The sequence below is a fragment of the Nannospalax galili genome, unplaced genomic scaffold (assembly GCF_000622305.1).
Source record: "Nannospalax galili isolate Female #2095 unplaced genomic scaffold, S.galili_v1.0 scaffold940, whole genome shotgun sequence".
NCBI lineage: Eukaryota > Metazoa > Chordata > Mammalia > Rodentia > Spalacidae > Nannospalax > Nannospalax galili.
In genome coordinates this window covers 1,266,136-1,293,543 of record NW_008346079.1, presented here as the reverse complement: position 1 = coordinate 1,293,543, position 27,408 = coordinate 1,266,136, and the positions used below count along the sequence as shown (strand labels likewise).

The 27,408-nt window shown below is 52.1% G+C and overlaps 3 protein-coding genes across 8 annotated transcripts in view; 2 read left to right on the top strand and 1 right to left on the bottom strand.

Moving 5' to 3' along the window:
- Positions 1-9,226, top strand: part of Gemin5 (gem nuclear organelle associated protein 5) — a 40,988-nt gene extending 31,762 nt beyond the window's left edge. For all 3 annotated transcript variants that reach the window (XM_029567922.1, XM_017800415.2, XM_029567923.1), the window contains exons 20-24: positions 1,097-1,351; positions 4,321-4,483; positions 5,212-5,704; positions 8,147-8,240; positions 8,659-9,226. In XM_029567922.1, coding sequence (XP_029423782.1) covers positions 1,097-1,351; positions 4,321-4,483; positions 5,212-5,704; positions 8,147-8,240; positions 8,659-8,826 — 1,173 coding nt within the window. In that variant the 3' untranslated portion in view covers positions 8,827-9,226. The remainder of the gene's footprint in view (positions 1-1,096; positions 1,352-4,320; positions 4,484-5,211; positions 5,705-8,146; positions 8,241-8,658) is intronic.
- Positions 9,227-11,698: 2,472 nt separating this feature from the next.
- Positions 11,699-22,424, bottom strand: Cnot8 (CCR4-NOT transcription complex subunit 8). 3 transcript variants are annotated; one of them, XM_017800417.2, is made up of 7 exons: positions 22,286-22,424; positions 19,288-19,482; positions 16,992-17,185; positions 14,938-15,099; positions 14,353-14,497; positions 13,609-13,719; positions 11,699-12,961 (listed from the first exon to the last, which is right to left on the bottom strand). In XM_017800417.2, exons 2-7 carry the CDS (start codon positions 19,402-19,404, stop codon positions 12,812-12,814), a joined length of 879 nt encoding a protein of 292 aa, XP_017655906.1. In that variant the 5' UTR covers positions 19,405-19,482; positions 22,286-22,424; the 3' UTR covers positions 11,699-12,811. The 3 variants fall into 3 exon arrangements, with proteins under 3 accessions (XP_017655906.1, XP_008840568.1, XP_008840570.1); XM_008842346.3 differs by lacking the exon at positions 22,286-22,424 and adding an exon at positions 21,903-22,206; XM_008842348.3 differs by lacking the exon at positions 22,286-22,424 and having other exon boundaries at positions 16,992-17,230; positions 19,288-19,423.
- Positions 22,425-25,562: 3,138 nt separating this feature from the next.
- Faxdc2 (fatty acid hydroxylase domain containing 2) overlaps positions 25,563-27,408 on the top strand; it is a 24,687-nt gene continuing 22,841 nt past the window's right edge. Inside the window, exon 1 of one of the 2 annotated variants that reach the window (XM_008842344.3) lies at positions 25,563-25,677. The gene's annotated coding sequence lies outside the window, so the exon portion shown is untranslated. Of the gene's footprint in view, positions 25,678-25,704; positions 25,797-27,408 lie in introns of those variants that run through there. The other variant, XM_017800414.2, reaches the window with a different exon arrangement.

The following is a 27,408-nucleotide window of genomic DNA, read 5'->3' as shown; positions in this document are numbered from 1 at the left end:
TTTGGGTGTGACGGTTTCTTACATGTACATAGGGTATTTGAGGCATGTATTCAGGCCCTCGCTGCCCTCTCTTACCCTACCACTGACTTCTGATAGATCAGAATTAAGATCTGTAGTCCAGCCTAGCCTTGGACTCACAGACCTCACGTCCCAGCGTCCCCTGCAGGCATCACGGTGCCACATGCCAGTTCTGATGTAAGCTCTCTAGGCTCCTCCTTCCCTAGCCCTCCAGAGATGAGGCCCTGAGGACAGTGCCCAGCTGAGAGTTAGAGGAGGATGTGAGGTGGGTAGCTTTCTGGAATCAACAAATCTGGACAGACTTTACTTGCTCACAACCAAGAAAAAGCCTTCCCAAACAGTCTGGCATTTCATTTTTTTCCTGAAGCAGAAAAAAGAAGGGAAAAAAAAAAAAAAAAAAAAAAAAAAAACAGGCTCAGAACCTTCGGGTCCACTCTGTTCGGGTCTCCCGAGCTTACTGAGAAAAGCCAGGGGTGCGCCAGGCATCTCGCAGCCACTGGAAATGCAGTGGAGACGCTTCCCGGGCGCTTTTGTTCTCCATACCTGCATGGGCCGGCGACCCCATCGCTCCTCGGTCTGCGAAGCTCGTCTGTTCCAGTGTCTTTGGCTGAGCTCTCTTAGTGCCACGTTCTCAGCTGCAGTGTGGGACAGGGAAACAGACCCCAGGACTGGGGCAGACCTAGGTGTGGCTTCCGGGGTAGACAGTGGGCCACCGTTAAGGGTTCTATATCATAAAATGGTTTCAGCCAGTTGTGGTGGCGCACGCCTTTAATCCTGGCACTGTCCAGGAGGCAGAGGCAGGTGGATCTCTGTGAGTTCAAGGTCAGCCTATTCTACACAGTGAGTCCCAGGCCAGCTGGGGCTACACAGAGACCCTGTCTCAAAAATTAATGAACTAAAATGGCTTCTTGGCCACAAAGGCCAAGGAAAGAGCTCGATGAAGGCAGCTGCAGAGTCCCCTTCACATGTGGCTCGATTTGGGTGGCAGCTCCCATAAAGGGGCTTATGCTCAGGCTCAAGGGGTTTGCCATGGAGAATGCTGCCTACCCGGGTGACCCATGCTTCTTTCTGGTCCCAGGGCCAGAGACTGGTCTTCTGCCTCCTTGAGCTTCTGAGCTGGCACCTGGAGGAGAAGCAGCCCCCAGAAGGAAGAAGTTCCTCCTCTACTTACCACGAGTGGGCCACAGGCTCCAAAGGGCCCTTGGTACAGAGAGTGGCTGCCGTGTGGCGCAGCACCTTCAGCATGGACACCCCAGAGCAGTGCCAGGCCGCCCTGCAGAAGCTCCGTGGAGTCAAGTACCCTGCCACTACAAGTAATACTCCCTTCAGACAGGTACGCTTCCCGAGCCCAGACAATAGCTGGACTGTGCAGACTTCTTCATCCCTCAGAATGACGAGAGAACACAGATTGTGCCTCAGAAAAGATGGGACACCCTGGGGAGGTCCTGCAGACCAAAGCCTTTAGCTCTGATGTCAGCCATAAATAAGTGTTTGCTTTATTTATTATTTTATATGTGTATGAGTGTCTTACCTGCATGTAAGTAAGTGCACCTGTGTGCTGGAAGGGGGCATCAGGTCCCCTGGAACTAGAGTTAGGGACAGTTGTTAGCCACTGGGTGGGTGCTGGGAACTGAACCTGGGTCCTCTGCAAGAGCAGCCAGCTCTTAACCTCTGAGCCCTTTCTCCAGCCCCTTGTTTTCATTTTTTTGAGACAGGCTCTCCCTGTAGCACCAGCTGGCCTAGAACACACTATGTAATCTGCCCGCCTCTGCCTCCTGAGTGCTAGAATTAAAGGCCTGTGCTACCATGCCCACCAAGTGTTCCTATTTTATTATTTTTGCCTCCTAAGAGTTTTTCTGGGTTTGAGTATTTATTTTAGGCTCTTGTTTGTAAAAATAGAAGAAGGGGCTGGAAGGAGGCGGAGCGGCTCAGAGCTTCCTGCCCTTCCAGAGAACCTGGGTTCACTTCCCACATGCTCACAGCTGCCTGTGACAGCAGCTCCAAGGGACCAGCCCCCTGCCAGTCTCCTTGCCTCCCTTGGTGTTTGCACTCACATGCACAAATTCGCACGTGCACACGAGATTTTTAAAATGCAAGAAAGCTGAGGTCCCTCTCATTCTTGTCCCACCCCAGCTGACCAGAGGTAGCAGCCTGCCTCGAGGTTACCACCTTGATTCACACTCCTCTTGGGAACACTCCTCGGCTTGTCTACATTTTACTCTTTAAATGAAGGAACATCGTATTTCTGAGTGAGGAGATGCCCTCAAATGTTGCATGCTTTGGAAAATATTCTTAGCCGTGATGATGCTCATAGATCATGCTTCAAAGACTTGCATGGAAACATGTGCAGGTGTTTCCACATCCATGTGATGAGGGAGGAGCAGGCTCTGGTGCAGGTCACCGAGTACCTAATAGATGTTAACGCCAGCACTAAGACCCAAGAGACCAGAACTCCAGGGTCATTTCCACCCAGGAATTCTAAGGGGGAAGGGAATTAAAGGGGTACAGAAGACATCGGAAGTTGCCAGGGGAGTGCCGTGAGGGAGGTGAACTGCCAGACTGCGTGGGGAGAGCAGTGCTGGCACAAGTGCTGTATCTTGGTGTCTTGGTGACAGTGGTAGCTAGACAAGCTATGTGCTTGTCAAACGCATCAGACTGAGGCTGGAGAGATGGCTCAGTGGTTAAGAGCACTGGCTGCTCTTGCAGAAGACCTTGGTTCAGATCCCAGTACCCACATGGTGGCTAACAACCATCTATAACTCCAGTTCCAGGTGATCCAATGCCCTCTTCTGGCCTTTTCGGGCACTGCACAACATGGGTGCACTTACATGCAGACAAAACACTCATTCACGTAAAATAAAAATAAAATTTTAGAACCTTGCCGGGCGTGGTGGTGCACACCTTTAATCCCAGCACTTGGGAGGCAGAGGCAGGCAGATCTCTGAGTTCAAGTCCAGCCTGGTCTACATAGTGAGTTCTAGGACAGCTACAGGGAGGCCCTGTCTTAAAAAGACAAAAAAAAAACCTACAAAAACTCATCAAACCAGGGGCTGCAGAGATGGCTTAGTGGTTAAGAACAGTGACCGGTCTTACAAAGCACCCAGGTTTGGCTCCCTGCACCCACTTAACAGCTACTAACCACCATACCTCCAGTTCCAAGGAATCTGAAGCCCTCTTTTGATCCCCAACATCGGCCTCTGGCCTCCTCATACGGACAGGACAGAAAAGCCCTACATACTTAAGTTGATCAGTGTTGCCTTAAGTATATTCCCAGGATTTTGTTTTGGTTTTTCTTTTGTGTGGTTTTGAAATATAATCTCTTTAAATCCCAGGCTGGCCTTGAATGCCTGCTCTGCCTCCTCAGTGCGGGGATGGCAGTATACACTAAACAGTGAGTTTCTGGGGTACAGGGCTTGTGCATGCGGGGCCAGCACTCCCCCACTCAGCCCCATTCCCAGCTCCCTGGTTTGGGGTTTTTTTTGTTTTTTTTTTGTTGTTTGTTTTATTTATTTTTATTTTACATGTATGATGTTTTGCCTACATGTATGTATGCCACATGCATACTTTGTGCCCTCCGAGAACAGAAGAGGATGTTGGATTCCCTGGAAGTGGAATTAGGATGGTTGTTAGCTGCCATGTGGGTGCTGGGAACCAACTCCCAGTCATTTGTAAGAGCAGCCAGTGATCTTAACTGTTGAGCCATCTGTCCTGCCCCTAGTTTGTTTTGTTTTTAATTTTATTTATTGTTTTTATGTGTATGCATGTATTGCCTGCATGTAGGTAAGTATATCCATATCTGGCAATGCCCTCGGAGGTCAGAAGAGACTGTTAAATCCCCTGGAACTGGAGTTAATGGACAGTTGTTAGCTGCCATGTGGGTGCTGGGATTTGAACCCGGGTCTTCTGCAGGAACAGCCAGTGTTCTTAACTGCTGAGCCATCTCTCCAGCCCCTCTAGTTTTGTTTTCTAATTTTAGCTTTTTAGAGTCTGAAAGGGTTTTTTGGTTGTATTTTTTGTGGTGGTTTTCTGAAATTTCTTGTTTTTGTTCTGTCTTGAGGCAGGATCTCTTGTCGCCCAGGCTGCTCTCGGTCTCATCTTCTTGCCTCCCAGTGTGCAGCCAGTGCGCCACGTTCACCTCTGTTGTCAGTGCAGTGCTCGGCCTTTAACACCAGACAGAGGGTTTTCGGATGGTGGAGTTGAGAAGGCGTTCCAAAGATGTTCCTTCTGTGTGCTTGCTCCTGAGTAGGGGGCTTGTCCAGACCCTGCCTCAGGAGGGTGTTGAGACTGTGGCTTCTGTTCCAGCTCCTGCTTCACGTTTGCCATGACCTGACTCTGGCGGTGCTGAGCCAACAGGCAGCGTCCTGGGAGGAGGTGGTGCCCGCACTGCTTCAGGCTGTGGTCCGGAGCTACGACTCGGGGAACTTCACCCTCATGCAGGAAGTCTACTCGACCTTTCTCCCCAATGGTAAGTGACTTCCCTGCATCTCTGCCTGGGGTCCACCCACTACAGGACAGCATGATCACCTCACATGATATGGCACCCGGAGTGCCAGGGCCACTAAAGGTAGAGATGAGCAAAGTCATTTTAGTAGGAAGTGTGCTTCCTCATAATCGAGCTCCTAAGAAGCAGCCAGAGGCAGCTGTGTGGTGCAGACCTATGAGCCCATGCTTGTGAGGCTGAGGCAGGAGGAGTTCTGAGCTATGTCGAGATTTCCCTGCCAGCCAGGGCTCCAGAGTAAGACCCCGTGTCAAACCAAAGAAGAGCATCCAGGAACCCTCGTGCTGCCTGCTCAGTTAAAGAGGTGCAGGAGGAGGAGCCGGCGTGGCCATGGGCCTGCCCCCCAGTAAGAAGTGATGCTGTGGTTCCAAGCTGGAAAGATTAGAACTCGAAGTGAGAAGCTAGCCGTTCTTTAAGCTCTGTAACGGCTCTGAGTGCAAGTCCGATTTTAGAGTGTGGTGTGACCTCACCTGTAATGTGGCACAGGTGGAATACTTTGTCATTTATGTTTGTTATCTGGCCATGACAGCATTGTCAGTGCCCAGCTCTGTTGGCTTTGGCAGAAGGCTGTGGACCCAGGGTCACACTGCTGACCTTCCCTGGGTCCCGCCTCCTGGCTGACTGACAGAACATGAGGGTGAGAAGCCAGATTTCTGGCAGAGAGAGGTGTGTGTTCCAAGATCCTTTTCTTCTAGGCTGCGACCACCTGCGAGACAAACTGGGTGACCCGTCCCCTGCCACAGCAGCTTTCAGAAGTTTGGAGGCCTTTTTCATCTATGGGCAACTGTATGAAATATGGTGGTCCCTCTGCAAGCCTGGTCCTGAGTCAAGCGTCTGCATGAGCTCAGCTAACAGTACAGCCTCCACGGGGCAGAGTCAGCCGGAGCACAGCTCCAGTGCCAGAGACGCTGAGCCTGGGATTGCTACCCAGCCCCGGCTTCCCGGCCCAGACCTGATGCTCAGCGGGGAGAGAGAGCGCTTGCTGAGCGCCTGCCAGGGGCTCTTCTCAGAAAGGCACGCCAGCCTCCAGGACTCCCAGAGAACTGTTGCCGAAGTCCAAGAGACACTGGCAGAAATGGTCCGCCGGCACCAGGAGAGTCGGCTCTCCAAGTCCACAGCCCATGGCCCTGACGGGGGTGTGCCCGGCCCAGAAGCAGGGCACACCCCCTCTGGTTTTCAGCACCCACGGTAAGTGCACATCCAGGACTGTGGAATGCCATGTACCTGCTGTGTTCACATACAACTGGGAAGCAGCATGCCACAGTGATGAAGGCAGGCCTGGCGAGCAGGACAGTGCCATCCCCCAGCTTCTGAAGGGCCCCGGGCAAGCCTTCCTGTCTCTGACCCTGCAGACCATCGCTCCACCTCAGTAATGCTGGCACAGCCCCCTGCCATTGTGAACTGCAGGTCTGATCCTCCCCAGACATGCAGCAGACTGTTACTTTAGCTGTGTTACTTCAGCAGCGAAACATTGTGTGGTTTTGTTTTTTGTTTTTTCTTGTTCTTCACAATTAAGAAAACAAAGGTCAAGGGGCATGGTGGTATACGCCTTTGATCTTGGCACTGGGTGGGGCAGCAGCAGAGGCAGCTGGATCTCTGAGAACAAGGCAGCCTGGGCAGATGATAGACGCCAGTCAGCAGTCACTACCCAGCTGGGCTGTGGTGTTTCTCAGAGGCTTGCAGTAGTTGGTTTTCTTACACTGAGTAGCTTTAATCTGTGAACACAGACTCATGCACAAATAATAAATCTTTTTTAAAAGCTTCAAAGCTACACTCCTAGAATCCCAGCACTCCATTGCAGAAGCATGAGGATGAGTCATTTAAGGGATTGTTGAAGTTGAAGCCAACTGGGAAATGGGAGACTGCCTTCAGAGAAGCAGAGCGGTCTGTCATGACCTGAGACCCCAGCCCCTTCTCCAGGTGCTTCTGTTGCTTTTGAGACAAGGTCTCACCTTGTGGCAGTCCTCCCACCTCAGCCTCCAGACTTCTGGATGACAGGCCTGAGCCACCATGCCCAGCTGTTTATTTTTATTTTTTAAGTATTTTATGAGTGTATTGCCTGCATGTATGAGTGCACCCGTGTCATGCATTGCCTGAGGAGGTAAGTAGAGGGCTTTGGATTCCTCTGGAGCTAGAGTTAAGGACGGTTGCTAACTGCCATGTGGGTGCTGGGAACTGAACCCAGGTCCTCTGCATGCGCAGTCAGTGCACTAACCGCTGAGCCACCTCTCCAGCCCTAGGTTTGCTTTCAAAAACAATGCTAAAGGCCCTCTGATGGCTCCTTAAGCAACATGGATCACAGGACCCCTCTGAGGAACTTAAGTCGCTGCTGAGAAAAATTCCCATCCACAGTCCCACCTATAAATGCCGTACATTCTGTGTCTCAAGCATTTGATAGGGGACATTGCTGTCCTGAAAACTGTCTGTTGCCTTCTCTTGATCTTTGTACTGAATGTGCAGGAGTTGGAGAGATGGCTTAGTGTTTAAGAGCACTGGTTGCTCTTCCAGAGGACCCAGGTTTGGTTCCCAGCACCCACATAGTGGCTGACAGCTATCCATAACTCCAGTTACAGTTCCCTCTTCTGGCCTCCGTGGGCATGTCATGCATTGTGTGCACTTTGTATATATGCAGGCAAAACACACACATAAAAGAGGAATAAATCAAAAAATGTTTTGAATGTGCAGAGTCTGGGTGTGGTGCGCCTATAATCCCAACACTTGGGAAGAAAAGACAGGTGGGTCTTCGTGAGTTCGAGGCCAGCTGGGGATACATTGAAACCCTATCTTAAGAAAAGGAATGTACAGAGGAAATGAACGTGCATTTTCCAAAACAAAATGATTGGAGAGCCAGGAAATCAGGCATCACTCACCATAGGGAAGTGCAAAGTAAATCAGCAAACCCAGGGTTGCAGCTCAGTGAGGGGAGTGCTTCCCTAGCATGGTGTAGCCCTGGATTCCATCTCAGCATGACATAAAAGATCAGACACACGGCAAAACCTGTGCAGAGAGGTGTTGGCATGGCCGTATTCACTGCAGCTCCGTGCACAGCGGCCTCAGGTGGGGAAGCAGGCAGGGTGTCCAGCAGAATATTCTTTAAACCTTAAAGGAAATTGTGGCATGTGCTACAACATGAGACAGTATGGGCTGCCAGGAGCTGGAAGGCACAGAAACTGGGAGTTACTGCTGAGTGAAGATAGAATTTCCATTTCACAAGGTCAAGAGTTCTGGTCATAGTTGGTAGCAGTGGTTGTATAACATAATGGTGGAAGCATTTAATCCTGAAATGCACATTTAAAAATGGTCAAGATGGGGTTAGAGCTGCAAGCGGGCCCCGAAGACAGGTCCAGACTGGACCCTCCTTCTATCCATGGAAGGAGAGAACCAACTTCTGAGCACTGATTGACACTGTGGGCACATGCACACTCCGCACGGTGACACTGTGGGCACATGCACACTCCGCACAGTGACACTGTGGGCACATGCACACTCCGCACGGTGACACTGTGGGCACATGCACACTCCGCACGGTGACACTGTGGGCACATGCACACTCCGCACGGTGAATAACAGTGAATTGTTATTAAAATAATTGGTGTGATAAGACCTGACTTCTGTTGTTCTTATTCACAGAGAAGAGAAAGGTGCACCAGTGTCTCTCCCTGAATTAACCAAAAGGCTCACAGAGGCCAATGAGAGGATGGCTAAGTTTCCAGACAGCATGAAGGTAAGGGTTTGGAGAGACCCCACTTGCATGCCCGGTCACTGTGTAACCCTGAAAATTGTCTGCTTGTCACTTTTGAGGTCCACCTAGGTGTGTGCTTGAGTGTAGATCCAGCCATTTCTGCCTAGCTGCAGGCCAGTAGAATCTAGAGCACACAGTAGGCTCACAGCTCAGTTGTGGAAAAGTCCAAACAAGCGTTCTAGTGTGGAAGGAGAAAGTTAAGCTTAGGTGGTAGTGCACCCAGTGCTCATGGAGGGTGACATGTCCACTGTGGCCCAGTGCTGGAGCAGTGGCCATGTCTGAGTTCTCTCTGGGGCACTAGGAGGGGTTGCACGCACAAAGACGTCCCAGCATTGGTGTGCACTCCTGGGCTCTATGGTCCCTGCCTGACCTTCATGCCTGACCCTGTGTGGTCTTCCAGGCCTGGCCCTTCCCAGATGTGCTGGAGTGCTGCCTCGTTCTGCTCCACATCGGGGCCCAGTGTCCTGGTGCCGTGGACTGCAAGCTGCAGCAGCAGGCCCGGGAGCTGCTTGAGAAGTATGGCCATGCCCGCACCTACAGGAGACCCCGCCAGACCCTGTGCACCTGAGCCGGGCCGAGCTGGGTCACACAGCACCGCAGTCCTCCCCCGGCCTTGCCCTGACCTCAGCCCCTCAGATGGAGGGCAGAGCGGATGCACCAGCCGGGCCTCCCGAGGAGAGGGAAGCAGAGGTCCCCTGGAGCCTGCAGAGCCTCCCTCGGTTTCCCCATAGAAGCCTTTGTACTCCCCACAGTGTTCATCCTTATAAACCCACCACCAGACGTGTCGGTTTGGGGAGCCGCAGTCGCCATATTCTGTCATTGGGGCTGGGGGTATTTGTTAGCGGGCTCTTCCTACCTCCTCTCTCAAAGACTGAAGAAACTGGCCTTATGTTGGCGCTGAATATTAGGTTGGCAGTGTGGTTTTTTTATGGAGTTGCAATGGACAAACCACTAAAGCTTTCTGAGAGCCTGGAGCTACCTTGAGTGTGTGCTGTCCTGCCCGTTACAGCAGACGACCGGTGGCAACCCAGGGACTCAGGAAGACTCTCCAGTGCGTCGTCCTAGGGGGGTCATTAAACCCTTTTGAGAATTAAAGCTGAAGCCACAAGTAGTCAGAAGAACCATGCACGGCCCTTGCTTCACATATGACTTGGGTCTTCTGACTTCCACTTTAGCATAGTGGAACCCCAAGTTAACTGGCAGCTCCGCGCAGGCTGCCACCCCATGCCCCACTAACCAGCACAGCTACTGCTTCCATCACCATCGCCGCTATGCTAGGACTAGGACAGGAGAGGCCCCGTGCTGGGTGATGACTGGAGATGCTCCTTTCTGCTTTTGAGGTCCAGTGTGAGGGCCTTTTTCTGCTTGAGTGTCCTAGGGCTGCAGTGAGCAGCAGGGCTTAGTCCCCAGCAGAAACTCTGGGAAGGACAAAGCTTGGGGGGCTTGAGATATTTGTATGTGCCTAGCTTTGGGGTCTAAAAACTGCTAAGCTGAAAAGAGATACCATCGGTTTAGTCCACACCACACATGTATGCTGGGAAGATTCCTCAGTCTCAGAGGTGAAAGTCTTGATGGCTAAGTGGAGAACTGGATAGTTGCAGAACTTCACCTAGAGATGGGAAAATTCCCTCTACTTGCATAAAGAACAGACTGTAGGTTGGCAAACTACAAACTCTCAACGCCTTTGTAATTTGCTACAGCCATCACCTGTGGGGGAAGGAATCCCACACCGTCCTCAGCTACTGCTGGAGAAGACAGGCAGCGGGCTGAGGAGGACTGAGTTCAAATCCAGCCTGGGCTGAGTCAAGACCTCCGTCTCAGAAGAGGGTGGCTGAAGAGAGGCTCAGCAGCTAAGAGCTTGAACTGCCTGTTTGGTTCCCAGCACCCATATAGTGGCTAACAAAGTCCGTAATTCCAGTTCTGGGGGATCTGACACTCTTCCAGCCTCTGTGGGCATTGTACTCATGTGCGTGCACATAACTTTAAAAAAACTACCCAATAGTGCTGGGCATGGTGGCGCACACCTTTAATCCCAGCACTTGGGAGGCAGAGGCAGGCAGGTCTACATAGTGAGTTCCAGGACAGCTGGGGCTACAGGGAGACCCTGTCTCAAAAAAGCCAAAAACAAAAAACTACCCAATAGGAAAAAATGACAACCTAGTTTACTCTCAAAATGCCCTTTCCAGGCTGGGCCTGGTGGTGCACGCCTTTAATCCCTGCACTCAGGAGGCAGAGGTGGAGGCAGGTGGATCTCTTGAGTTTGAGGCCAGCCCAGTCCAGGCCAGCAGGGGCTACAGGAAGACCTTGTCTCAAAAAGATGAAGGCAGCTCTTTCCAGTACTGTATTGTTAACTGGAATGTGCTTATTTCTAATATTTTGTATGAGTATGTAAGTGCATCTGTGTCATGCAATGCCTACAGAGGTCAGAAGAGGGTGTTGAATCCCCTGGAACTGGAGTTAACAGTTGTTAGCTGCCATGTGGGTGCTGGGAATTGAACCCAGGTCCTTTGCAAGAGCAGCCACTGCTCTAACTGCTGAACCAACTCTCCAGCCCTGTTTCTCGCTTCTCATTCCATAATTAGAACCACAAAGAGCCAAAGCACTGAAGGAGCTCACCCAAGGTCTGAGTGGTGTAAGCAGGCTTTTTCTTTTGGGGGTTGTTACCCCGTCTAAGATAATCTCTACTAGCCCCAAGGTAGTCCCGTCCCCCTCCCTGCCAGGGCTCTAACATGACCTGTCAGCACTGGCTGACAGCAGCTCAGGGGATGGTGTCAACCCTGCCAGCCTAACAGCACTGAGATCCGAGGACATCCACAGGCCTGAACACACCTGGAGCTGGTCCCTTCATCTTCAGCACCATCTCACCAGGGGATGCAAACCCTTGCCAGACACGGTGCTCGGTGCTCGTCCCTTCTAACAGACCTGTCCCCTCCAGCACGCAAGCTCTCCCACCTTAGACCCTCCCTCCACAGTCCGACTCTCCCGTTCTCGACGAGAAAAGCCCTGCCGTGATCACCCCAGACCTCAGCGCAGCTTGTGTGCAGCCTTGCCTGCCTCCGTTTGCTGGGTCCAATGCTGGAGGCTGGTTCTAGCTACTCAGGAGCCTGAAGCAAGAGGATGGCTTGGAGTTCAAGGCCAGTCTGGGTTACATGTCCCTGACTCAAAAAGTTCTGGAGGGCCTCCCCTACCTTACAGCTCCCCACTTTTGTGCCATAACAGAACAGGCTGGAGAAGTCAGCGAAGTCAGGAAGTTCAGTATGTCCTGAAGAACCCCACTGAGCTAGCCCACCGTGCATGAGGAGCTGCAGGGTACAGTGACAGTGACTTTCCTAGCACAGCCCAGCAGTCCTGGCATGTGGAATCAAGATGCCCTGCATCTCCATGTGACCTGCTTGGGTGAGGGGACCCCCTTGCCTGTCTACCAAAGACCACGCCTCATGCCAGTGGTTAAAAAGAAACTTTATTTTACAAAATTTAAAACATTTAATATTTACAAGCATCTTAAATAGGTTTAATACTTGACATTTGGTAATCTGTTCAAACTGAGTTTTCCACAGCGTTTCAAATGCGGGATCATTCGCCTCATGAGCCAGTACTTTTGTCTCTACCCTTCTAGGGAGTTTCTGCCTTTTCAAAACTGGCCATTCTGTGGTTCCTTAGAAAGCACACTGCTCTCTAAATGACCGATTTTAAGAACAAAGTCATAGGCTTTTTCTACCACAGTTGCAGGCTGATTCCTAGAGACCCAGGCTTCCCTCCTATCCTGTCACAGCGGCCATGGTAACATCCTGACATTCAGGTCCTGGCGCTAACCCTCACCCACCCTCCAGCTTGGGTTTGCTAAAAACAAAGCCACAGAGGTAGCAGGGAGCAGACACAGCCTGCCTGAGACCCCACTGCTGCCAGCAGCTGAGAGCCACAGCCCGACCCAGCTTCCTTCAGGACCTCATCCAGGACAGTCTTCTGGAAATGGGGGGGGGGGGATGACGACGACACAGACACACATGCCTCAGTGGCACCACAGAACGGACTTTAATCTAGACATCTCAGTGGTCACACATAGGAAAGGCAGTCTGCAGCACTGTCCAGGTTTCAGCACAGGGGCCTTACTACCAGTTGTGTGTGTGTGAACACTGTGCCTGAGAGGCGCCTGGCCCGCACACTCTGCATCCCAAGAGCAGTACACCATGTCCCTGGGAGCCTCAGCTCAGCTGAGAATCACCAGGCATCTTCATCGGAGCAGGCACAAAGCCAAAAGAACAGGAATGACACGGTAAGAGTTACATACACTTTACTGTTTGTTTCAGACATCTTAGCGATTTAAAAGTGTCCGTGGAGCCATGGGTGCTGGTGGTGGGAAGCAGCAGAGGGCTGTGGGCATTCAGACAAGACCTGTTTACAAATTCACAGCAAACCCCACTTCTGGATCTAAAATAAAGACATCTTTAAACAAAACCTGAAGTCTCTGCTTGGGGCAGATGCAGATCTGCTGGCTTGGGCGGCAGGCTCTGGCAGCACTGGGCACCTTGGTGCTGGGCACGCAGCCCTTCCCTTCACTGCTGTATGTTGTTGATCATGGCCAGGATGCTCATCTTCTCCTGGGCAGAGTCCACATCCTCGGTCTGCTTCTGGACCACGCCCGTGCCCAGACCATAGAGGCGCCCACAGTACTTGGCATCATCAATACTGTCTTCAAAGAACAGCTGCAGAATAGGGCAGAACCAGCTGAGGGATGGGCTAGGAGTCAGGCCACCACCCAGCTTCTTATGCCCTGACCCCTAGCAGACTGAACACTAACTCAGCAGAGAGGTGCCAAGCATCCCCCAAGCAGGCTCTTCCTGTCCCTTTACATCTGGGCTCTGCGTCCTGTGTTGCTGCTGTGGAAGCAGATGCCCCCAACCAAGGCAGTGGCTAAGAGCTCAGGCTCCACAGGCCCCTCTGACAGGTCCCCTCACTAACTCACAGGCCCCCACCCTGACTCACAGGTCCCTTCACTGACTGGCCCTGGCCAAGTCACTGCTCTCCTTCCATCACATTTCCTTCTGTGTAAAACGGAGTCATCTAAGCCAGGCGTGAGGGTGGACACCTGCAACCCTGACACCCAGGAGGTCAAGGCTTGGGGAAACCATGGGTTGGAGGCCAGCCTAGGCTACACAGTGAGTTTCCAGGACAGTCTTCACTACTGAGTCCTCAAAACTCAAAAAAAAAAAAAAACCACACAAACACACATAATCCACATCCACACTCCTCACTCCAAAAGGACGTTCCTGACATTGATGCAGGCAGCCTTACACTCAGAAGGCTTCATGCTCAGGAGCTCTCACGTACGAGGCCTCACTCTGGAGCATACCTCTTTCATCCTGAAGAAGGCCATCCCCGTCAGGAGGGAGTCTGAGCCTGCCTGGTGCTGCCTTCCAATTCTCTGCAAATCCAGCTGATCAGCTACCTCCTGAAGGCCTCCCTGATGATAAGGAAAACAGGGGTCACAGAGCAGCACCATGTCCACTTGTGCACTCACTACTGAGCAGCACTACCCTCCTGGACTCAGCCAAGTCCACTCGTGAGCTCACTTAAGCAGCAGGACAGGCCGTTGGTCAGTTTCAGACCTTCACTCTTCCTTCAGTTTACTCAACTCGGCTGCACAGCGTGCGTGTAGAGACCAGAGACAACTTTCAGGAGCCATGAGTCTCACAGCAGAGCCTCTCAGCACTTGGGTCTCTGGTATCCAACTCAGGTCATCAGGTTTGGTGGCACCCACTGAGCCACCTCACAGCCCGGACTGCTTAAACATCTTACAAGTGAATCCCTCTGAGAACGGAGGACGCTGCACGGCTGTCCATGACAAAATGTAGATGCTGCATGTTGCCAACTACTTAGTACAAGCCTCAGTGGAAGGCAGGCAGCCTCAGGATGCAAAAAACAGGGCTCCCTCATGCCCAAGTTACCACACAGTTCCACAAAGCTCTAGGAACACCCTGTCCTGCAGAAGTCTGGCATCTGGAGACCTCATGTAAGAGAAAAGGCTGCCACAGCAGTAAAGTAAGGCGGGGCTGCGCGCACCTCACTGCTGCCAGGATGAGCACTGTCTGTGTACCTTGAGGTTTTTGCAGCTCTTCATCAGGTACTTTACATCATAAATGGAAGGAAAGAAGAGATTCAGGATATGAAAAAACTCATGTTCTTCCTCTGGCAACCGGGAGTCTGTGAGCAACTTCACCATGTAGCCAAAGTCATAGCCACTAAAGGAGAATGAAACGGGGATCAGCAAGCAGTTACCAGCCCAGCACTAAACACCCAACACCGCCTCGGCCTGGAGACCAGCACAGCCTAATACACTCTGAACTTGGTAAGAACAGCATCACAGCTTCTGCTGGAAGCTCCAGAACTGCACAAGTACTGAAGAAATGTGCCTCTGAGGACCTAGGACGGGGGACTCCACACGGGCTGGAAGACAACCAAGCTCGAAACACCCTCCACCTACCAGCTTTAGGCATGTAGGACAGAGAGAAACAAAGCCCAGGTATGTGCCCAAGTGTTTCCTGAAAGCCGAACACGCAAGCAGCCCCCCCCACCCCCAACTGCTGCTGCTGAACAGCCAGCAGGGCTGCAAAGAGCCAATTCGATCCTCTCCGATATAGCCCAAAGGTGGGGGTGAGGGGCAGAAGCTCCAGGAACAGACCTGTGAAATGAGAGCCACTTGACATTGTCACAGAGAACCACTCCTGACGTCATCAGCAGCTCTGCGAAGTGCAAGGTGTCGATACCTTCCTCCTCGTGCTTCTCAAACTGCAGCCCAGAGTTCGCAAGCAGGTCGATGGAGTCCTGAGAGTACATGTCCTCTCTGAAAGGTCAAGACGGCAATCACCACCACACCCGTAATGCAAGCATCCTTGGGGCTGGTGAGATGGCTCGGGTTAAGAGCACCAGCTGTCCTTGAGGAGGATCCGGGCTGGGTTCCCAGCACCCACACGCTGGCTAACAACCACTCGTACGTAACTCCAGTTCTACAGGACCTAACACCCTCTTCTGCCCTCCATGGGCATTGCGCAACACAGGTGCACTTACACACACAGGCAAGACAGTCATACACGTGAAATAAAGTTGTTCTTTTTTTTTTTAAGAAAAGTGTCCACATAAAGCTCATCGGGTTTTATTGTTTTTTGGATTTTTTTTTTTGGTCTTTTTGAGACAGGGTTTCTCTGTCTCACTATGTCTCTCTGGAACTAAGTAGACCAGGCTGGCCTTGAACTCACAGAGATCCACCTGCCTCTGCCTCCCAAATGCTGGGATTAAAGGTGTGAGCCACCATCTTTTTTCCCTCTACTTGAATTTCCTAATTATAAAATATCTACATTCCCTGTTTTAAAAAAATAAAAGGTAGCTGGGTGTGGTGGTGCACACCTGTAGTCCTAGCACTTGGGAGGCAGTGGCAGGCCCATCTCAGTGAGTTCAAGGCCAGCCTGGTCTACATAGTGAGTTCCAGGCCAGCTGGGGCTACAGGGAGACCTGTCTCAAAAAGACCAAAAAAATAAAAATAAAAGGAAACCAAAGTTTGAGGATAGCAGAGTGCTTGCTTAGCACATACAAAGTCCTGGTTCAATCCCCAGCACCACATAAATCAGGTGTGGTGGCAGCATGAGACTCTCAGAGAGACAGAAACTATCACATGATCCAGCAATCCATGTCTAGGCACACATCCAAAAGAAATGAAAACAGAGTTGTGCCGAAGAGGCACACCCCCATTTACAGCGGCCCTGGTCACAGCAGCCCACGGGGCAGCATCATGCCCGCTTCAGGGAATGAACAAGATGGAAGAGATGCACATAACGCCAGGAGGCCTGTCGCCCACTGCAACACGACATCTTTGGGACATTCTAGTGAAATCAGGAAGGACAAATACAGCCAGACACTATGATGCACCCCCATAATCTCAGCACATGGAGACCGGGGCAGGTGGAGTCCCAGTTAGGGCCAGTCTGGGCAAGACTTCCAGACCAACATAGGCTAAGGACTGAGACCCTGACAGGAAAGCAAACAGTGCCTGACTCAGCACCTCGTGCTGCATGCCAGTGTCCTGTGTCTGCCGGCGTTCCCTGGGCACAGTGTTCTCAAGGTTGACCCATGTGCAGAACTTGTTCCTTTTCCTGCCTGACAGCATTCCACCGTGTGGACAGGTCACATTTTACCTGCTCCCAGCCCACAGACAACCTTTGCTTCTGGGCTATCTCCAATAAAGCTGCTGTAAAAGTTTACATGAACATCTTATTCATTTCTCTTTGGGCATATGCTTAGGAATGCAATTGCTAGGTCCTATGTAAAGTTTAACCTTTTGAAGACATACCAAACTGCTTTCCAGAAAGCTCCAAAGAATTTCACAGTCCCAACAGCAATGTATAAGGATTCTAACATCACACTTTTCTCAACAGCCACTTATACTGAGTTCTAGTAATGATTCGGTACTACGTGGTTGTTATGTCTGCCCTTACCTGCTCAGTGGGTGACAAGGCATAGAGGTCAGGTGTGGTGACACATGCCCTTGATCCCAGCAATCTGGAGGCAGAGGCAGGCAGATCTCAATGAGTTGAAGGCCAGCCTGGTCTAAATAGCAAGTTCCAGACCTGTGAGACTCAGTCTCAAACAAAGGAAAACTAAGCTTCCGTCTCCCCCATCCTCCTGGCTGCTCTGACCCACATCTACCTCTGTCGTACACTAAGCAGCTGCTCAAACACTTACGTGAGGTTGAACTTGAAGTTGAACTGCCACGTGTTGATTCCAGAAGGATATTCTCCTTTCTCATTTGTGAATGTGAGGCCCAGCTGGATAATCTTCAAAAGGTCAACATTGCACCGCAGGAGCTGATACTGGTAATCTATGGAGCTCCGGAACTCACCGATCGGTCGCACCACAACACCCGGAAACTCTGTGTCCTAGGAAAAAAGCCCTTCAAGTCTCATGAAACAATGGATGCTGAGCTGGAAATAAATAAAATTTTACTTCAGTCAGTTTGTAAGTCATGTGAGCCCAGGGTTTGCTGTAAACTGCCTTAAAATCCTATCTCGATGGCTCCTGAATGAGCACAACCCAATGGGCTCTGCACTTTGTGGTTGGAGGATGGCGCGGCAACAAGGCAAGCCAGTGGGAGACGTGTGGCTGGTTAGCAGCTTCCAATACACAAGTTCAAACAGACAGCAGGTGGGCAGGGAGGTGGCTCAGCGGTCAAGAACACTGGTTGTTCTGGCAGAAGACCCAGCTTCAGATCCCAGCACCCACATGGCAGCTAACAACTGTCTGTAACTCCAGTTCCAGGGGATCCGACAGCCTCTTCTGTCCTCCGGGGGCATTGCATGACTCGGTGCACTTATCTACATGCAGGCAATACACACATACACATAAAATAAAAATAAAATATTTATAGCCAGGCATGGTGGTGCATACCTTTAATCCCAACACTTGGGAGGCAGAGGCAGGTGGATCTTTGTGAGTTCCAGGACAGCTGGGGCTACAAGGAGACCCTGTCTCAAAAAGAGAAAAAAAACAGCGAGCAGAGATGGGCATAGAGAGGCATCTGGTGTTTAAGGCCAGCCTCGGCTACGTGAGGGAAAATTCATATATAAGGCAGCCATGGTGGTGAAAGTCATTCAGGAAAGGTAAAAAGCTGCACAGAGCCGGGCGTGGTGGCACAACGCCTGTAGTCCCAGCACTTGGGAGGCAGAGGCAGGTGGATCTCTGTGAGTTCAAGGCCAGCCTGGTCTACGTAATGAGTTCCAGGACAGCTGGGGCTACAGGGAGACCCTGTCTCGAAAAAAAGACAAAAAAAAAAAAAAGCTGCACAGAAAGGCTGAACCAGGATCACTGAGTTCTGAATACCAGACTAGCAAGGTTCATAGGACTCTCAACCAAGAGTCAGAAACTCCAAGTGGAAGACTCACAGGAGCAAAGGTCGGGTTGTGAAAACAGCAGCAATCATGGGCCTAGAACAGAGCACCTGCCTCCTCAGGGCCAGGCCCAAGATCTTCCTCCCAGTCCCCATAAACATCAGGCAGGAAAACGCACTGCATATTACCACATCATCCTATTTTCTCCGGAGATCTGGAATTTGACATCTCAGATTTTTGAGTGCTAGCAACGAAATGCTTAAATCGTTTTGAAAACATAAGCCAGGCATGTTGGACATGCCTGCCATCCTAGCACTTGGGAGATGGAAGCAGGAGGATCAGGAACTCAAGGCCATCTTCCTTATACAGACCAGGTTCAAAACCAGCCTGGGTTACATGAGACCCTGTCTCAAAAAAACTATTGATTACTATATAGTGGAATTCACAAGTTATGAACAGATGCCCCAAGAGGACGTAGTTGAGGGTAGAACACCTGCCCAGTTAGCATGCCGAGGCCCTGAGCTCCATCCACACTACCACGTCTGGCATGGTGGTGCATGCCCATGATCCCAGCACTCAGGATGCAGAGGCAGATCATCACAAGTTCAAGGATAGTCTGGTCTACCTAGCAAGTTCCAACATAGCCTAGGCTACATACCAAGATCCTATCTCAATAAAACAAAAATAGAGAAAAGACTTTCAAACAGAACATTATAAAAAGTCGTATTAATCTTGCCTGGTGTCAGCATGGAGGTACACACCTTCAGTCCCAGCACTCAGAAGGCAGGGGTAGGCAGATCTCTGTGAGTTCAAGGCCAGCCTGGTCTACATAGTGAGTTCCAGGTCAGCTGGGGATACAGGGAAACTCTGTCTCAAAAAGACCAAAAATAAATATATAGGAAATAAAAGTAGGAGTTGGGGTTTAGCTCAGTGGTAGAGCGCTTGCCTAGCAAGCACAAGGCCCTGGGTCCTCAGCTCTGAAAAAATAATAAATAAATAAAAACTCCTATTAGAGGTTGCACTTGCATCAGAGGCACTGTCTCGACTCATCAAAGCCATGCGTCTCTAGTGTGCTGAACATTCCCGTTCCTTTCCAGGCTCTCACACTAACGGTTTCCAAGCCCCAGAGGAAGGAGTCAAGGGAGGCCGCTCACCATAGCAATGTAGCTGTAGCGGAGGACGATTTCCCGGATCTTCCGCATCTCCTCCTCAAGATTGCTGGCCCACACTTCACAGATGACCTGGCTGTTCTCCACCAGCGCCGCAGGCATCCTGAAGCCCTTGCAGGAGCTGCTGCCCGCCGACTATGTGAGACGGAAAGTCTCCCACCTCTGATCTGATAGCCAACACTGGATCCGATCCAGATTTTAAAAATATATTTTGAAATCATATAAGTTTGCACAATAGTATAAGATGTCAACAAAACAAAACAAAACAAAACAAAAATCACATTATTTTAGCCAAAAATGGTGACAGGTACATCATCCTCAGGGTGAGACAGAACAATCAAGAGTTTGATGAGGCCAGACTGGACTTCACACCCAGTTCATAAAGGCCAACCAGGGATACACACCAAGACCCTGTCTTAAAACAAACATTTTGGGGGCTGAAGAGATGGCTCAGAGGTTAAGAGCACTAGCTGCTCTTGCAGAGGACCTGGGTTCGATTCCCAGCACCCACGTGGCAGCTAACTCCAGTTCCAGGGGATCCGACGCCTCTTCTGAACCCTGCAGGCATTGCACAACACAAGTGGCGCTTACACACATGCAGGCCAGTACACTCATATACATAAAATAAAAATAAAAATAGGCTGGCATGGTGGCGCATGCCTTTGATCCCAGCACTTGGGAGGCAGAGGCAGGCGGATCTCTGTGAGTTCAAGGCCAGCCTGATCTACACAGTGAGTTCCAGGCTAGCTGGGGCTACAGGGAGACCCGTTCTCAAAAAGACCAAAAAAAAAAAAAAAAAAGGAAAAAAAAAAAAAAAAAAGCCATACTGGACATGGTGGCACAGGCATTGAATCCCAGGAGACCAGCCAGGGCTGCCCTGTATAGGGGATGCAGTCTCAGAAAAACAAACAAGAGGTGGGTGTGGTGGCTCACACCTTTAATCCCAGCACTGGGGAGGCAGAGGTAGGCGATCTCTGTGAGTTCAAGGCCAGCCTGGTCTACATAGTGATTCCAGGCCAACTGGGGCTACAGGGAAACCTTGTCTCAAAAAGACCAAAAAGAAAAGGAAAAACAAGCTGGGCTTGGTAACATTGGTAACACAGGCCTCTAGTCCCAAAATTGAGGAGGCAGAGGCAGGTAGACTTCTGTGAGGTCTAAGACAACCTGGTCTACACAGTGAGTTCCAGGCCAGCCAGTGCTACATAGTAAGACCTGTCTCAAAAACCCAAAATAGGGCCGGCCGTGGTGGCACACACCTTTAATCCCAGCACTCGGGAGGCAGAGGCAGGCTGATCTCTGTGAGTTCAAGGCCAGCCTGGTCTACATAGTGATTCCAGGCCAGCTGGGGCTACAGGGAGACCCTGTCTCAAAAAGACCAAAAAAAAAAAAACCCCAAATAACAAAAAGTGAAATTCTGCCACAGCCTCTCTAGGTATGACAGTACACTGGGTCTCCGTTTTTTGTGATGGTGAAGCTTGCCTCTGTGGAGTTTTCTTTCTCCCGATATAAAAAAAAATAGTCCCACCTGCTGACCTGAACCCTCAACAGTTAGTAATGTCTACTCCTTACACACGATAGGAAGGAAGCCGGGCAGTAACTTCACAGTGAGCAGACAGGGAAGTACCCCACAGGAAAGGAAGTACTCCGCCCAACCAACAGCCTCTGGCTTCACTACAGGTTGCAATGCGCACACTGTGAAAGGCTTAGAAGAAAAGCGACTCCTGGGGATGTGGCTCTGAGGCTGACCTCCGGCATTAACAGGCCCAAGACACCAGTTTGGTCCTACCACCACCATCACCACACCCACAACACACGCGCACAAATCACACCGTGACAGGGTTCTGTGGCATCAGCCCTGGAGTTTGACTACAGAGAAGTGTGTGAAGCACAGGGAGACCCTGAGAAAAAACAAAGACTTGTAGGAGCGTTTCCTTGTAAGGCAACCCCGCCGCGATCCTCAGCATAGAAGGCAACGGTGGGCTCGGGTGCCTGGGTGAGGGGAAAATTCACAGAACGGCTCGGGGGGCCACAGACTGCAGAATGTGGGCCTGGCTCTCCCACAAGCATCTGAACCAACCTGCCGGTCAGTCCTTGAGATGCCACACACTCAGGTCGCTCCCTAAAACTAGCGGCCTGTGCGGGTCCCCGGCAGGGTTCCTTTCCTCCCTGGTCTGGGTTCTAGTAGCCAGTTCATCCTGCACAGGAACTAATAAAGAACAGGACAGACCCACGTCTCACCAGAGGTGAGAAAAACCCCACACAACAACCGAACAAATGTTGAACTCCGAACCATACTTAAACTTTCCCCAGGATAGCCCTCAAACTGTGACAGTCCCCTGCCTCGGCCTCCCAAGAGCTGCAATTACTGACACAGCCACCACACCTGGCTCATCATTTCCCACGTCCACGCACCGCGGACTGGAGCCGCTTCCTCAATTCCCCAGGCACCACGTACCCTAGAGCCAACCTGGGCTTTACAGAGACGTCCCATAAAAGCCAAAGGGCCACAGGCGAGGGAGGGGGCGAGGGAGGGAGGAAAGGGAAAGGGAAAGAGAGCGCGCAAGCCTCGGTCTACAGGACAATGTCAGGAAGCCGAGCACCTTAGACAGTCACTGTTAGCGCTGGAGACAGGGCTCGGCGGTTAGAGCGCCGGTTGCTCCTGCAGAGGACCCGGGTTCGATTCCCAGCACCACTGGCGGCTAACAACCGTCCGTAACTCCAGTTCCAGGGGGTCCGCCGCGCTCGTCTGACCTCCGCGGGCGCTGCAGGACACGATGCGCTCACATACGTGCAGGTATGCACTCATACACAGAATAGAAACACGCGATGCACGCCTGTAGTCCCGGCCCTCAGGAGGCGGAGGCAGGTAGAGCGCTGAGATTCGGGCCAACCTGGGCTACATGGCCACAGGAAGGCCCGGCCTCAAACACAGTAACAGGCTGCATTCCGACTGCGCCCAGAAGGCGAACACGCGCACGCGCACCTGCCCTCCGCCGGCCGCACGCCGACCAGCTCCCAAGGCTCCTGGAAATCCGCTTGGGAGCCGAGGTCCTCGTCCATCCAGGAGCACCGAGCACCAAGCACTCCGGGCGGCGCAGACCAGACTCGCCGGGAACAGTCTCCGGTTTGTTCTCGCTGCAGAGAAGGAACCACCGTCACTTCCCGGGCTCGGCCGAGGAAGCGGCGCCGGTTAGGACACCGCCCCCGCGACCAGCGAGGACTCGGCTCCCGGGCTCGGCCGGGCCCACGCGCCCCATCCGGGTCCTCCCCTCCAGTGACGTGTCCCCGCAAAGACATTCCCCTCGCAGGCCGCGGGCCCGACGCCGTCAAGGGGGGCGGCGCGGCCCTGCCCTCCATGCGGTCTCTGTGTTCCCAGGTGTGAAATGGGTCGACAGCGGTCGGCGTCTCCCGACGTAGCCAGGTGCCGGCGACCTGCGCGGCCCCGCTTCCGCCTCTCGCCCCTCCCTGGGGGGCCAGGCTCGCTTACCCGGGGGGCAGGCCCGCAGCGGCCGACTCCAGGCTGCGGCCCCTGACCCGGAGTTCTCCCCCTTGCCCCGGATCTGCTCCACGTCCCGAGCGGGCCAGCAAGACGCGAGCCCGGCGCCCAGAGCGGCCACAGGGAGCCTGCGCGGACCGCGCCGCTCTAGCCGGTCCTCCCGACTCGCCTGCTCCCGCGTCATCGAGGCGCGCGCACTCGACCGCGCCAGCCCCGCCCCCTGCACCGGCGCAGAACGAGAACGAGGCAGGTCGCCCGGAGGGCGCATGCGCATAGCGGCCGGCTTCCCCGACGCAGCTTTCCGAGGCTGCCTGCGCCGGATGTCTGGGCTCCGGAGGGGGCGGGGACGGACGGCGGCTGCTGGTCGGACACGTGCCTGTCACTAAGCGCGTCCTGCGCGAGGCCCGCTCAGGTCGTGGCATGAGCACGTGGCGTCCTCCCCTTCGGTTAACGCGCCCAGTTTCCTCGCAGCATCGGGGTGACCGGCAGCCGGGGGTGCAGTGGGCATCCGCTGAGGCTGGTTCCCCGGAGCCCAACAGGAGGGTTGCCATGGCAGCCGGAGGGTCCACATGCTCTAATCAGCTGGGGACCGCAGAACAGACAGCTAAGGTCTGCTGGGAGCTCCGCCCTGTCCCGGGGGGCAGCCGACACGGCTCCTGCAGGGGTGGTGGGGTGGTCCTCCCTCCAGACACCCTCCCTCCCCTGCACCCCAGCCTTCCCTTCTCTCGGGTCTGTCATGGAGGCGAGAGCACACGTCGACCACCACCGAGGAGGGCTGCAGTCTCAGTGTACCTAGCCATGCTTCTCTCGGAAACAATGTCCACTCTGCGAAGTCTGCAGGGATGCAGAAGGGCCAGACCAGCCTCTCCCGGTCCCTCCTGCTTCCCACCGGGTGGCGCGGTCAGGTGCTAATCATGTGAGGAGCGGCTTCCAGAATCCCTGGAATTTTGTTTTCTCCTGCAGTCTTGGGGGTCTGAAGGGAACCGAAACAAACAGGAAGCTCGTTTTCTCACACATAGAAACCCCTCACCTAGTTTTCCCCGGATTACTGAAGGTTAATATAAACCAAATGGGAACTGTATTTCATCCCACTGGAGTGGAGGGTTTCAATGTTAAACAATGAACTTTAAACTGAAAGCCTTAAGAAAGGTTTGAGCAAATATCTTCAATTAAGAAAGTAAAAGTTTAAAAATAAAAATCGACGGGCGTGGTGGCTGATGCCTTTAATCCCAGCACTGGGAGGCAAAGGCAGCCAGATCTCTGTGAGTTCAAGTCCAGCCTGGTTTATATAGTGAGTTTCTGGGGCTACAGGGAGACCTTGGTCTCAAAAAGAACACACACACAAAAATAAATAAACAGTGGTCTCCTTGGCCAGCCTCCAAATTACACGTTTCTGGAAAAGTATGTGTAGGAAAGTAAAATCTAAAATATATGAGTTAGAAATGTTTTGAAAACAGATAAATACCTCCAGGTTAGTACCAGCACAAGTCACACTCAGGCCACATCTACAGAACTTGACGTCCACAGCAGTTCACAGCCTGATTGCTTACATTTTCTGAAGTGTCATGAGGTGTGCTACTTTGTATAAAGCTGTCCTTCACTGTAGCCAGCACCGAGCTGCTTTTCCTGAAAAGCACCGACTCTTCTTGGTTACAGGGTGGCTTAAAACACCTTCAAGCCAGGGTAGAGGCCTGCACTTGGATCCCTCAGGGCAGGATTACAGAAAGTTCCAGGCCAAGCAGAGTACATATCCAGACCCTGTCTCAAAAATAAACTGGACATAATGGTCCACACCTTTAATCCCAGCCTTCTGGAGGCAGCGCAGGCGGATCTCAGTGAGTTCAAGGCCAGCCTGGTCTACATAGTGAGTTCCAGGCCAGCTGGGGCTACAGGGAGACCCCCGCCTCACTCAAAAAGACCAAAAAACCCAATAAAACCATGAAGCTTAGGTCTAGAGAGATGGTTCATTGGTTAAGAGCACTGACTCTGGGGGCTGGAGAGATGGCTCAGCAGTTAAGAACACTGACTGCTCTTACAGAAGACCTGGGTTCAAATCCTAACACATGCTGGCTAATAACTGTCCATAACTCCAGTTCCTCAGGCATTGCATGACACAGATGCACTCACATACGTGTAGGCAGTACACTCAGACACATAAAAATAATTTTTTTTTAAAAAAGTACTGACTGTTCTTGCTGAGGACCCAGGTTTAGTTCCCAGCAACCACATGGCAGCTAACCATCAGTAACTACAGTTGCAGGGTATCGCACGTCCTCTTCTGGCCTCCATGGGCATTGCACAACATGGATGCACTCACACATACGCTGATAAACACTCAAAAAATAAATGATTTAGCTGGGTGTGGTGGTGCAGGCCTTTAACCCCAACACTCAGGAGGCAGAGGCAGGCGGTCTAGGTAGTGAGTTCCAGGCCAGCTGGGGCTACAGGGAGACCCTGTCTCAAAAAGACCAAAAAAAAAAAGATTCTTAGAAAATACTTTAAAAAAAAAAACAAACTGAAGCTCATGTCAGTGCCCTCAAAGATGGGTACACTTTCCTACACGCAGGCATAACACTCATAAAATATTTTTAAGTTGGAGGTGAGCTCAGAGTTTGGCCCACAGCCCTGCTTCCAAGCTCTTGAGCCGCATGCCCTCTCTAAGGACCTGTCCTTCCCAGAGAAGGGCGTCCTGCTTCCAGCCCACACAGACCCAAACTTTTTCTCATCACGTGCCTGGCCAGAGCCAGTCGGTAGCTACGTAATGCGATCACCAGGGCCAGCCTCCCGACTCACCCCGCAGAGTGACCGCAGGGTTAGCCGCCAGAGCTGCACACCGCCCCTGCTGGCTGGACCGGTGCCTGGGAGCGCTCTCTGCAGAGGTGAGCGGGAACTGCTGGGGTGAAGCTGCTTGGGAGGAAGGCCAGGACACGGCCAAGTGCCCCCAGGCATCATCCTGCCCTCTTCCCTCCCCGCAGCTGAGCTCACCAGTTCCTCACCGGTAGGCCCCGCCCCTGTGTCCCATTTATGATGTCGCTTTTCTCCAAATGGTCTGGGTTCGACTTCAAACACTGGTGGGGTAGCAGTTCCCAAGAGAGAAATGAAACGAGAGTAACGGGAACCAATTCTTTGACCGGCCAACTGCCACAGTTTTCAAGAGTGTGCGTGTGCGTGTGTGTGTGTGTGTGTGTGAGTGTGTCTACCAGCACAGAGAGGCATGGGAGGGTTCAGAGTGAGCGCTGGGAGCAAAAACAGTGCTTTTCTTTAATCTCTGCATCTGTTTATGCAGCAAATGCTTCCTGACCGTCTGCCACATACCTGGTTTGTGTTTGGCTCTGTGGTCTCTTCACACACACACATCACGGTTGTAACTCATCCAATTTTCTTTCTTGTTTTCCTTTCTTACAGTGCTGGGTGTAGAATGCAGGGCCTGGAACATGCGAACCCTATGCTCTACCACTGAGCCGTGGCCCAGGCTTTACTACTGGTCTTTCTCCTTTATTTTCATTTTGAGACAGGGTTTGCCAGTTACTCAGGATAACTGTGAACTTGTGCCCTTCCTGCCGCCTAGGAATCTAGAGCAACTAGGATTGTAGATGTGTGTCACCACACCCAGAAACTCTTAAAGGGGACAAGTACCACACAGTGAGAAAGGAGGGTTACTGTGATCGAGGGGAGGGGGAGGCACCTCGCCTCCTTGGTTCAGCATTAGCCACTCTTCCCTCCGCGTAGACGCAGACCAGGGATCATTGTGCCTCCTGCAACCTTCTGCAGTGGTGCCCAGCCAAGGGTTGGTGAACAGCTGGGAGGCCCCTCCCCACGCTCTTCCCTAGGATGCAAACAGCCTGAATAGAGGCTGGGCAAGGAGTGTTGAACTGGTTGTTTGCTCTCTGTCATCTTTGCCATTTTGCTATCCCTAAAACACATGGGGCTGGAGGCAAATTGTAGTGTTTGGAGCAAGTCACTTAAATTGTTTCTGTATTTAGAGTGTGGGGGTGTGTGTGTGCATGTGTAGGTGTGGGTACACTCACCTGTGCAGGTATGCGTAGGCCAGAGGACAGTGCTGGGTGTCTTGCTGTCACTCACTGCCTTATTCCTGTGACACAGTGTCTCTCCCTGAACATGAAGCCAGGCTGACAGCCAGTGCACCCCAGTAACCACCTGCCACCATACTGGGAGACACTCCTATGGCCATGCCCTGCTTCCTCTGGGGATTCTGGGGATTTGAACTCAGGTCCTCACACTTGTGCAGCAAGTGATCTTACCCACGGAGCCATCCCCCAGCCCTGGCACAAGTCAGTCTTACTGTCTGATCCATCTCCAGAGCTACAAAATGAAGAGGAAGACCAAATGACCATGAGGTCTGGGTCTGGTTTTGGGGTTTGGTTTGTTAGTTGGTGGGGGGTTGGCTTTCTGAGACACGGGTCTTACATAGCCCAGGTTGGCCTCAAACTCTCGAGGTATCAAAGGCTGCCTTTGAACTTCTGACTCTCCTGTGTCTACCTTCCAAGGGCTAGGATTATACGTGTGCCCCACCATGCCAAACTTGAGATTTTTGTTTTTGTTTTTTTTTAAGATCCAGTGATTTTACTTGTATCTATTAGAGATGTTTT

Bases quoted from the DNA above. Each gene is read 5' to 3' on its own strand.
- Cnot8 (XM_017800417.2), bottom strand. From the start codon at position 19,404: ATGCCTGCGGCGCTGGTGGAGAACAGCCAGGTCATCTGTGAAGTGTGG. The intron at 15,100-16,991 runs GTAAGTGTTTGA...TTGACCTTTCAG, and splicing joins AACTTCAAGTTCAACCTCAC to AGAGGACATGTACTCTCAGG. The intron at 13,720-14,352 runs GTACACAGACAG...CCTTATCATCAG, and splicing joins AGAGCTGCAAAAACCTCAAG to GGAGGCCTTCAGGAGGTAGC.